This window comes from Echinops telfairi, unplaced genomic scaffold, assembly GCF_000313985.2.
Source record: "Echinops telfairi isolate 266 unplaced genomic scaffold, ASM31398v2 ScPeMD7_5;HRSCAF=22, whole genome shotgun sequence".
Taxonomy (NCBI): Eukaryota; Metazoa; Chordata; class Mammalia; order Afrosoricida; family Tenrecidae; genus Echinops; species Echinops telfairi.
Window position 1 is genome coordinate 16,901,192 of NW_022103901.1, and position 12,063 is coordinate 16,913,254.

The 12,063-nt window shown below is 58.9% G+C and overlaps 1 protein-coding gene across 1 annotated transcript in view; it reads right to left on the minus strand.

Annotated features, from left to right (window-relative positions):
- KATNIP (katanin interacting protein) overlaps nucleotides 1-12,063 on the minus strand; it is a 183,927-nt gene that overhangs the window by 41,740 nt on the left and 130,124 nt on the right. The window contains exon 13 of the mRNA XM_045284933.1: nucleotides 9,210-9,347. Coding sequence (XP_045140868.1) covers nucleotides 9,210-9,347 — 138 coding nt within the window. The remainder of the gene's footprint in view (nucleotides 1-9,209; nucleotides 9,348-12,063) is intronic.

Consider the following 12,063-nt stretch of genomic DNA (forward strand, 5'->3'; position numbering starts at 1 on the left):
ACAAACCACACCTAGTGCGTTTCAGGAATGAGTTTTGGGAGGCTGAGGCATTTGGGCCCTGACTGCCATCAGTGCTGGTTGTCCCCAGGGTGGAGGACCTGCCCTCTGCCTTGTGCACCAGCTGAGACGGTGCTGCCCTGGCCCCACAGGCGAGTCAGAGGGTGTGGCCACCTCCAGAGGGGACCTGCTGGGGCTTCTCTGCCTGAGTCAGCAGGTTCCCCCAGAGGCCCCTTTGCACACGAAGGGGGAGACAAGGAGACGTGATCACAGAAGGAGAGGAGGAGACACGCTCCTCACATGTGAGCCCCTCTGGCACAGAGGACGGTGAAGGCTGCGCAGAATCAAGCACACGCTCTTATTGATGGAAGAGACCAGAGAGGATAGCAATAACAAAGTGACTGGTGTGTGTGTGTGTTGTCTCGGCCCTGTCCAATTGGTCTTTCCCCCATCTCCATGCCCTGGCTTATTCCTTTGTCACTGGCACGGTCTTGCTTATTTGACTTATCTATTGTCTCCCCCAGTCAAAGTGAAGCTCCCCAAACAGCAGAGGCCCAAGGGCCGGGCAAAGAGAAGGCACTTAGCAGGGAGCCGACTCTCAGCACCGACACTGTTCTCACAACAAACCTGTAGGTTTCGCATCCTGAAAGCCAGGAGGAGGCCCGTTGATACATGCTCTCCCCACTGTCCCATGCCATCCTGAGAGCTAGGTGAATCAGGGGTCCAGAACAACTCTGAGCGAGGCCCGTCGGGCCTAGGCGACACCACAGGAGCTCGGCTCCCATCATCCAGGCGCAGGGTGACGGGCTACTGTTTGCCGACTGTCGGGCTCCCGGCCTCCCTCACATGTTTACTCGGCGGGGCTCTCCGGGAGCGAGGCACGGAGCACGTACGTGCTGGGAATTAACTCGCGGAGGACGGTGGCACGCGCAGCTTACAGTAACGCCTTCTGCTCCATCACCACCGTGGAAACACACTCCCTTAAGGGGGTGGCATGCGGAGGCCTTCCGGGGCCGGCCCCATCAGAAGGTGGGTGCCTCGGCTTTCATAATGGCGTATCTGGCTTCCATTCCGTTCTCAGTCTTGGGCGCCCTCTGCCCTCTCACCTCTAATGGGATGGCTGGCTGCTGTCCAGGTCTGGCGCAGAGAGGGTGGGGTGCAGGGTGCTGGCTGAGGCAGGGACTGCAGCTGCCACTGCCCACAGGGGTCACAAAGGTAACAGGGATGTGGTGGGCTCGGTGGGGCACAGCGAGTGCTGGGGACTAGGCGCCAAGGGTGAAACACTAAACACCCTTCAAGCAAACCAGACCAGCCACTCGATGTGGCCCGAGATCCCCTAAGAGGGAAAACTCAGTGGCCTTTCCCTGGGCATTACTGGATTACAAAACACAGCGCCCGTGCAGCCCCGGGTGACCTGGCAAGATGAGCCTGAGGCCGGGTGGAGAAACTGAGGCTGAGTGCTAGCTATCCTTGCTGTGGCCGTTAGGTGACTTCATGTCGACTTGAATTTCTATGAATGTGTAGTGGGTGGAGTCCAACCGGTCAATCGGGTCACAGCCTGATGATGCCACCTTGGTGGTGAGGCCTTTTTATAAGTGGGAAACTGGGAACCTCCCCAACGCTCTCTCTGTGTGCCCGTAGCTCCCTGCTGGCTGGGACTCTGCTGCCAGGGGTGATCCTGTGGGGGCCACCCAACCCTGAGAGCTGTCGGTGCCCTGCCATGTGTCTACCAGCCTGTGGACCCACGGGACTCTGCACCCAGTAGCCTGTGATCTTCCTGCATTCCCTGTCACCTTTCCGAGCCACCAGCCTGCAGCTAGATAAGTCTGAGGAGGCCATGGCTTACATCGGACTTTCGGTCCGAATTTACTTGTTGATGCAAAGCTCTTTCCTATACATAGATGAGAGGCACTGGATTTCTCTAGACAACCAGCCTAACCCACTTGCTGTCATTTGGCTGGTGCGCCAGGGAGCCGGGGGCTTTAAACCCAGGTCTGGCTGGCTGAATGCCTGAGCCCTTTAAGAAAAGAAGTGCCCATGGACAATCATCTCCTATCTGCCTTCGGCTCCCTCCAGGGTCCCCAGAGGCACTGGGACCATTGCTGTCAGGGTCAGGTTCAGGGAGAGGAAGACAGACCTTGGACTTCTCTCTACATCGGGTGCATGCACATGGGAGAGAGAGAAGGCGTCTACTCCTGGAAAGAGCTACCGTCTTGGAAACCCAAACCAAAGGGCAGGTTTCCCCTAGGCTAGGGGGTCGCTGAGAGAGCCCACCGGATGGCAGTCACTGAGGTACACCCTGAAGCACGCATGGCCACAGAACATGGGTTGCGGTTACGAGGCACTGGGTGAGGCTCCCACGTGCACGGAGAAAAGTGTGGTGACCGCAGGGTCACATGCTCCAAGGCCCTGTGGCACATCTGTGTATAAATCTCTGCACAGGGAGGGCTTTAGAGAAGGACCCAGGGGAACAGTGTCCTGGGTCCTGAAGAACCAGCCAGCTTCACCCTTCCCAATCACCGGACTTGAACCCCTCCAACCCCCTTACCCCCACCCCGGCTCCCTCTGCCCTGCCTTCCAGGGTGACGCGTGAGCATGCCGACTGCTTTAACCTTTACAATCTTTCTTCTTTTTTTGTTTTCCTTCTTCCTCCTCCTTTCCTTGGTGCCAAGGCCTTCTTCCTTGCTGAGCGAAAATTACTGTTAGCCCTTTGTTGATGCTGCCCCGGCCCCCTCGTAGCCCGCAGCTCCCCTTTACCCGGCATCCTCACTGCTGGCGAGACCCAACCACACTGGGACTGTGAGGCATTTTTAATGCCACAGCATGAATGTCATTTCCCTGAGGTTATTTCATTCATTCGGCGGGGCCGCTGGCCGCCCTGGCCCTGGAGGAGGGAGGCAAGGCTCCTTCAGTGAATGCACGGACCGCTCTACAGAGATTCATGGCGGTGTCACTATGCTGGGATGCCACAGGCAGAGGGTGGGCTTTTGCATTCACAAGGCTTGTCCCCGGAGAGAGGGGGATACTCGGGTGGGAGAAGCAAGGGTGAAGACACTGGGAGCAGAAACAGACGTGGGCTGAATGCCACACCAGCGGGTAGGCCCATGGACGCACCCTTCCCTTGACTGATTACCCTGGCTGAGCTAGCTGCACGGCCCCCCGAGCTCCCAGTCTGAGGATACCCACGGCCCTGCTCCACAGAGAGGCTGTGAGCACGCCACCTCTCCCCACTCCCATGCCAGCTGCCACCTTCAGAACAGCAGGGGCTTCAGGGCTGCAGGCCGTCCAGAGGGGCCCTGGGTTTGCCTCCACTTGGCTCACTGTGGGTCTGGGGGGCTTTGGGAAATGAGCTCTGCCCAGGGTTGAGCGTCTTCCTCTGTCCTTTCAGAGCTGGGCCTGCAATTGCCAACAGGGCACTAGGCACATATGGTGCCCGCCCCCGCCAGGATGTCCGGCTATCTTCAGGCCCAGTTTGGTGACCTACACTTGTTCCTCCCCGAAGCCCTTGAAGTGGAGCTGGGACAGAGGGTCCCAGGCACTAGAAGGGAGAAGCCCCCAAGGAGGGGGCCATGACACTGTGACACGGATGGAATAAGCACCTTCCAAGCACCAGGTCCTAGACACATCCCTCAGGCCCGGGGAGCGTCATGGACTCAGAGGTAGTGGGCCTGGGTGAAGCTGACCCATGATCTAGGTCACACACTGGGCCCAACGGCGGTGTCTGCACTTGCTCAGACCCACAGAGCAGTAGCAAAAGGACAGACTTTGCTGTTAACACCTCAGCATCGGCGCTTTCCCATCACAGCGACGGCCAAGGGCAAAACTGAGTCGGGGGCCAACCCCTCTCCTGTCGTGGGACCCACTCCTCTGCACTGGTCCCCCTGCTGAGATGCCGTCAGACTGCCCAGGCCCGAGCATGCCCAGGCCTGCCATGGGCCAGTAGTACATTCTTCCAGGCCACCGGGCCATGCTGACTCAGCTAACCAAACGAGGGTGACTCCTTGGTTTCAAGGTCATTGCCGGACTTGGTTTGGGTTTTTATCCCGAAACAAACAAACCACTTCCAAAAGGAAAACAGGGATAGCTGGATATGGACTGGGATTACCAAACCAAACAGGTCCCCCGGTTATGTAGTGGTGACCAGTGGGTTGCTCGTTGCGAGGTCAGCCAGTTCAAAACCACCAGCCCCTCCACGAGGCTCTGGACTCCCGTGAAGGTCATGGTCTTGGAAGCCCTCAGGGAAGGTCCACCCTGTCCTACAGGGTTGCTGTGAGTCAGCATCAACTCGATGGCAGGTGAGTCTGGTTTTGGTACACCAAACTAAAACCTAACCTCCACCCCCACCCCCACCCTCATCCCCCCCAAAACAACCAAACCCCATGCCATCAAGTGGATTGTGTCTTGTAGTGACACTCTACAGACGGTAAATCTTTATGGAAGCCAACAGCCTCATCTTTCTCCTCAGGAGCGGCTGGTGGGTTTAAAGTGCCAACCTTGTGATTCAGCCCAATGCTGACCCCAGGGCACCACCAGGGCTCCTTAGGGCTGCGGAGTGGAGGATAACAGCTCATTACTGTCTATGGCATTGGGTTACGTTAAAATAAACAACCTGTCTTTCATAGATGCGTGATGTATTTATGGGTGAAATTTTATCATACCTACAAGTATTCCCCAATGTGACAGGAACAGATGCCACTAGAGTGGCAGGGCTATCATTAATAACCTTTAAAGCCGAGTGACAAGTACATGAACAGTTATGAAACTAATCTTTCCACTTCTGCATTTCTCTGACAAAAGGCATCACTGGGGTGCAAATATGGAGGAAGGCTGCCCGGTCTACTTCTTCCCGTGAAGGCATGTGCCCCCCGCTCCTGCCCCCAGTCTAAGCCACCACCACCCTTGCCCATGCCACCATCACTGGAAGGTGATGCCCAGTGACTTCTCCCCCGTGGTCCATCTGTGACATGGCCGGAGCATTCTGCTACATTCCTCCGTCAGGTCAAGTCACCCTGTTCAAAACCCTCCCCCAGTGACAGTGAGCACCCACAGGTGGGCTGAGCCCAGGCCCGGACCCTCTTCCAGTCTGCATGCTGCCCTCCTTGGCTGCATGATCTCCCCTACCCTGGGGACTTCCGTTCACCCTGGGCCCGCCTGCTCCAGCCACGACAAACTTCTGACCCGGACCTCTCTCATCTTGTCCTTGGCTTGGAGCCTTGGCTCTTGCTGTTCCCCCTGCCTGTTCCTTGTCTGTGGCCACCGTGGCCACCTCGTTCCCTGTGGCCCACCTCCTCCTCAGCGCAGCTCTCTGCTGCTGCCCATCTCCGAGCAACACCTGGGATGAGCCTAGCCCACACGGAGGAGCAGGGCTGGGAGAACGAGGCTTGCCAACCTCTTCACCAGGGTACTACACTGCACACTCAGACCCGGGCTGTCCACTAGGTACCCACCAGCCCCCTGTGAATACTTAGAGTCCAATGAATTAAGTAGAAATCAAATGTAAAGTACAGGGTCCTCAGGGACCCTGCTCACGGCTCTCTCTCCATGGCTACCTGTTGCTAGTGGCGACCGTAACCAAAGAGCGTTTCTTTCATTGCCACCGAGGCCTGCCAGGCAGGGCAGTGCTCGTTTGGGCCAGTGACACACCAGAGAAGCCACACTGCTGGGGAACCTCGCCAACACTCGTCCATCCTTTGCTTCCTTCAAAACCGACTCACTGGGCACCAGTTCTGTGTGTATGGCACACTCACGGGGAGGCCACTGCTGGGGGCGCCATTGGAATGGTGGTGTGGGTGGCGCCAGCCAGCAGATAACTGCAGGAAACAGATGGGCCTGAGAGGCGCGCTGGGCAGCTCTCGCACGCCCTGCGGGAAGCGACTGAGCTCCTCCTCACAACAGATGCAGCTGTCACTGCAGGGCAGTGGTGCTGAGAAAAACCCGGGGTCTCGGCAGGCCTCACGCTCCCTCGCCAGTCTGCCCCCGGCACTGGCGGGCTGATCTAGCCGATTAATCTGGGAGTCGCAAATACGTGACCCACGGCAGACACCCAGATCAATCCTGGCACCTTTCGGACGAGCCGGAGAGCAGCTTCCTGAGCCTCCGCTTCCCATCGCTGCTAGCAAAAGACATGCAGCCTGTCTGCACATGGGCTCTCTCTGTGCTAAGACTCGGTGTCCCTCAGCCACAGGATGGGGAGTGACACCTGATTGTTGGAGGGGGGGATGAGACGATTCATTCGTTCAGCTGTTTGTTCATGCAGCACGGGCTCACTGAAGGCCGTGTGTGCCCAGTACGTGTGGCATGCAGTCAGCAGCAGCTGTGACCAACGCAGACATCTACCTGTGTGCTGACTTCTAGGCCCCTGCTGCAGGCGGGTTACAGCCTCGAAGTCCTGCCTCCCTCCCAGGATCCCACATTCCCAAGGGGGCACCTGGTGGGGACAGAGGAGCCCATCAACATCAGCTGGGGCCTTCAGATTTTCAACAGGAGAGGCCCCCCTTTCCTAAGCGCTTCTCTTCCTCGCCCCTAAACGAGCCTTGGCTGAACTCGCTCCCCACACGGAACTTTTCTGGCTCGGATTCCCACACACAAAACACCATCAACAAGCCATGTCATCCGGGCCGAGTGATATTTCCCATCAACTCGCATTTTATCTCCGCGAAAACACACAGCAATAGCGTTCTCTGGAGAATATTAAATCAACCCGCCCTACAGCTGCGCTTGCTCGCACTTCTGTCCCTAGCAAATTTGGCAACAGATGATGGGTGTGCGTTATGTAAGTGGCACCCTGGCAGGGCCGGCAGCCCACCACGCTCCTCTGTGTTCATAAAAACACCTCGTCTCCCATCCCCCAGGCCCATGGCACGCCTTCAAGCCACGCTGTGCTCTCTGGAGACCGGCATTTGTGTGCAGGCTGAGAAGCAATGTGGGCCCCGACTGCAGGGGATGGCGCGTGTCTTCCCTGTCATGCAGCATGGGAAATCGGCTATCCTGGCCTGAGGTCCATCCTCAGCAACAGGGCCGAGCCCCTCGGCTCTGGCGGCCAGCAGGGCTTTTTCTTGACCTGTCCCAGGAGATGCTCATGGCCCCAGCAGGAAACTCCTACCAGGGCCTGAGGATGGGAGGACTGGGCCCAAGTCAGCCGTGCTGTGATGCTGGGCCTGGGGGACTGCCCTGACACACGCCAGGGCCCGGAGCAGGGACGGGGATGCAGGGTATATCCACAGCACCTTCCTCACAGGGTCCGGGGACCTTCTGTTTTCAAGTTTGTGCTTGAGGCCTTTGCGTTAAGACCCCACCCCAACCCTATGGGGAATAGGATGTCTCGGAGCCGCGACGGAGCCAGTGAGGACTGCCGTGGCAGCGTGGCCTCCGGAGGACAGGTGCTCAATCCATGTTTATGGAGGAGGTAGGTGCTGGCAAGTGGATTGGGGGAATTAACAGAAAGGGAGGGGGAGGAGGAACTACAGACACCCCTAGGGCGGGAGCCCCTGCTCTGCCTGTGACCTGCTTGTGACCTCCCAAGCCAGCCAAGCTCTCTTACCCGCACGGCTCATCTATAGCACAAAAGGGCCACGCAGCTGCTTATGGGCCACTGGGAAAGGCACACATTCATTGAGCAACCATGCACCTCAGCGGGGCAGTGGATGGGGCAGCGGTAGAGAGCGCTCAGTCTGGGCCCTCCAGTGTCTTCGGTGCGGTGAGCCAGCAAGGCAGGCAGGCAGGCGACAGTGCCTTGAGCTTCCGGGGAGACCAGGCAGAGCTGAACACTCGGAGCTGAGTAAGATGGGCAGGGCCAGGGCCCTCGGTGACATGAATGTGAGTGGTGTTGGAGACGCATGGGCAGCTGGTTCTGCTCAGGGGGGTGAGGTGAGCAAAGGGACAAAGATGGATGGGAGAGAGGCAGGACCTGGCTCAGGGGGACTCCTGGCTCCAATGTCACCCCCAAGGGGCTTGACCTTGATGTCTGAAGGTGGTGGCAACAGAGAAAGCTGATGAGAGCCCCCTGGTGGCTGCCGGAGGCCAGACTTGAGCTGGGGCCTGGATGCACCTTGGCCCTCGCTGACTTCACACCTGCAGTTCCCCCGAGCCCTGCGCTCCCGGCTGCCAGCTCTCCCCCAACAGCTCAGCGGCCTGCTCCCCCAAGCACATCATCCCCACACTGCTGGTCCCAGGTACATGCCCCCTCCCTCCAGGAGCCTCGTTCTGGACCTGGCCCGCCCTAGCTCAAAGGTGAGTTTAGTGTTGTACTGCACCCAAGCCAAAACAAAACTCACTGTTGGTGTCCCTGTAAGTCTGTATGGGAGTAGGAAGCTTCCTGTGGCATCAGAGGTGGTTTAGAACCACTGACCTGGTGGTGAACTGCCCAGTGGTGTCACCTTGATGCTGCCAGGGGAAATTCGGTTAGCTATGCATGGGAGCCCTGGTTACATGCTGGGCTGCCAACCGGAGGGTCAGCAGTTTGAAACCTTCAGCCGCTCCAAGGGAGAAAAAGGAGGCTTTCGACTCCCATAAAGAGTGACAGTCTCGGAAAACCCACAGGGACAGTTCTCCCTCGTCTTACAGGGTTGACTCGATGGCTGCTAGTCAGGTTTGTGGGGGGTTTTTCTGGTGCCGATGCTGGGGGGCTGCTAACTATAACGCTGGCATTTAGCGCCCATGGTAGCTCTTTGGGAGTGATGATGAAGCTGCCATGGAGACTCACAGCCTCAGGAAACCCTGGGGAGCCGTTCAACTCTGCCCAGCCAGGTTTCTCTGGGTCAGAATCAACTGAATCGCAGCGGGTATAGTTTGGACCACCCGGGATAGCTGGCATCGCGGTGGGGGCTTCTGGCAGAAGACGCAGAGGCACTGGCTGCCACTCCTACATGGACACCAGCGGTTGAAACTGAGAAGTGGCCACGCCTCCACTGGGGCACAGGCTTGCCAGTCTGGCACAGCACCACCCCCTCCTACCCCCACCCCACACACTCTCCCCATAAACCCTAGTCTCTTGTGTGCCGCTAGCAAGTTCAGGCCAAGGGCCGGCTAACTCCTATGCCTCCCCTTCTAGCAGCTTCGGGAGGAAAGTGAAACCGTGTTTGGCCTCGTGGCCATCAAGAGGAGGAGGAGGAGATGCACCGCGGGCTCTGTCCTGTCCTCCCAGCTTCGGGAACCAGGCTGCTGGCAGGCGGCTTGAGTGCCTAGCTGGGAGACCGGGCAGCCCTGGTACTTACGCCGTCAGCTGTCCAGTAATTCCAGACCTTGACCTTGGCCAGGCCAAAGCGGCGCAGCTGCTGTGTGTTGCGGATCACAAAGGAGAGCTGGAGCGGCGGCTTGAAGGGGCATGTCCACAGGGAGAGGTCCTTCTCGCTCTGGAAGGCCAGCAAGAAAGCAAAGTCATTAGCTCATTTCTGCCACTTCCCAAAATCAACCCCCGGTTTCTCTGGCCGGGGCTTGGGATAGGAAGCCAGGGCGCCTGCCACATGGCCTATCCCGGGAGAGGGACATCAGCTCTCACTCGGCCTTGGCCACACTCCAAAGGGCACAGACCCTGTCCAGGTGCCCAGCGGAGTCTTGAGGCCCTCTGCTCTCCCATCCGGATGGGATTAGAGATTAATCCAGATAATCAGCTCTGCAGAACTGTGGCAGCGTGGTGGGTTACCAGGTGGGCTTCAAATCTCAGGGGCAGCCATTCGAAACCACCAGCTGCTCTGAGGGAGAAAGATGAGGCTTCCCACTGCTGTCAGGATTCACAGTCTCGGAAGCCCACAGGCACGGCTCTCCCCTGGGCTCTGGGGTCGCCAGGCATCAGAATGGGCTCCAGGGCAGCCAGTTTGTGCTGAGAACCAGCTCCAGGCCTGTGCCAGGGTGGGAGGGACTCTGGAGAGGCCGGCAGGAAAGGAGCCTCCAGGGTTACGGGACCAACCAGCCCAATAGAGCCTTTGGTTCTCTTGCGCGGAGCCTTTTAACACAAAGAGACCAAAGAACAAAACTGGCTCGGCCATTTGTTGGGAAAGGGGCACAGCACGGCATGGCAAGGCCTTGGGATTTTGTCCCGTTGTTCCCTCTCAGGGCTCCCCAGCCTCAGGTCCCACTTCCACCTGCCAGGGAGCAGTCGAGGGGCTCTTCAGGACCCAGGGGCAAGAGCCCAGGGCCGGGCCACTGTTCCTATTTGCACCAAGGGGACTTGAGGCCATGGCCTGTGGTGGGAAAGTACAGGCAGGCGTTTGCCCTCAGCTCCAGGCCCCTCCTCTTTGTCCTCTTCTGGGCACTGTCCTGCTCTCCTTCTGGACGTGTCCCACAGCTGCTCCTGCGGCGCCCGCCTCAGAGCTTGGTGCAGGCTGGCTCCATGCAGTGCCCGTCCTGCTGCGGTGCTCTGGGGCACCCAGCTCTTCCTCAGCACGCCCCGCGACACGGCTACCCCTCCTCCGCTGAGCCCCAGGGCCCACGACTACCTGCTCGCCTGCCCATGCCACCTGCCCACTGGGAGTGGACTGAGTCAATGCCTTGCGAGAACTGACTCCTCATAGAAACTGGGGAGAGAAGGCAACAGGTCTGGCCCGCTGAGATAGTTTGGGTTGTGAAGTGTCTGTACTTTTTTAAGAGGCCAGGTCTCCAGGGACACTTAACGCCGAGGAGACAGAGTTCTACAGACGTGGACAGAAGCCATCGGGCAGTGTGGTGGCCAGGGCGGCACAGGCTGCAGGGAAGGACAGCCTCTGTGATGCCAAGTCATGCTCCCTGCAACTCCCTCCAACGCCACACCTGATCCACCTCGTTAATATTCCAGGCCCCACAGCCATCCGACTCTGGCCCCTGCCTCTGGGCTGTGGGGTCACAGAGACCCCAGCTGCTGGGGGTGACCCTGGCTGCCTCCCCTCCCCTCACCAGAGCCGCCTCGCTTCTGGAAGGGGAGCACCCCCGGCGGTGGAGGGCATCCCCACACGCTCCTGTCCCCAGGGGGGAGGAGGAGAATGGCTGGACCAGGCAGGGGCTCTGCAGTCCCCAGGGGGTGGGTGGCTCCGGCTCCAGCTCCAGCTGCTGGGGAGGACACAGGGGTCTTGTTCCAAGGGACAAGGGTGCCTTTCAGGAGGGAGGAGGTGGCTTTTGTTAAGCGGGGAGAGAGGAGTTCAAGGGGTTCTGACTTATGCTGTTGGCCAGCTTCTCCAGTGCTGCAAGTACGTCTTGTGCTCCGGGCAGCTGTGGGGGGGGGGGGGGGGTCACATCTCGAGAGGCAGCGGGCAAGGCTTGGCCCCTAGCTGAGCGGGGACTTGAAGTGGGTCGTGGTGGCCGCCTGACGGAGGAAGAGGCTGCAGCCTGACCCGCAGAGAGGGCTGAGCGGCTTGTAATTAGCTTCCCTTCACCTGCCCGTCAGCAGCAGGAGCAGGAGCGGTGTTCAGTCAAAGCCCATTTACCTGCAGGGAACCCAGGGCCTCGTTAGCAACAGGGCCGTCTGACGTGTCCTGGCCTCACACATGGCCTTGGGGAGAGAGATGGATCAGCAGCCTCCGAGGGCTGACCCGAGGCATGCTGGGGAGGTGCCCAGGTGCCAGGCTGGCAGGCAGGACGCTCCTTAACTGCTGCTCCTCCCCACCGTGGGGGCCAGGCAGATGGCAGGGCAAGAAGCCAGGGCCCTTCCTCGCCATCATCTTCCTCAGCCCTCTCAAGCTCGGGACTGAGTGCCCTCGGGTGCCCCACACGCAAGTGGTACAGCAAGGATTGGAACCTAGACTGTTTGTTCATTAAAACACCTGTCCTGGTTTGGGTGCAACCCCCACCCCCAGTAGACCCCGAGGCAAGGGGGAGGGCATCTTGTTTGTTTAGACCAGGGGTCCTCAAACTTTTTAAACAGGGCCACATTTGTAGGCCACTGGACATCCCCTTACAGAAGGGTCTTGGGGAGGAGATGAGCCAGTCAGGGTGCGATGTAGCAACAATGAAACATCCAACTTTCCTCTAGTTCTTAAATGCTCCCCCACCCCCCTCCACTATCATGATCCCAATTCTACCTTACAAGTCTGGCTAGACCAGAGGATGGACACTGGTACAGATGGGAACTGGAAACACAGGGAATTCAGGGTGGATGAT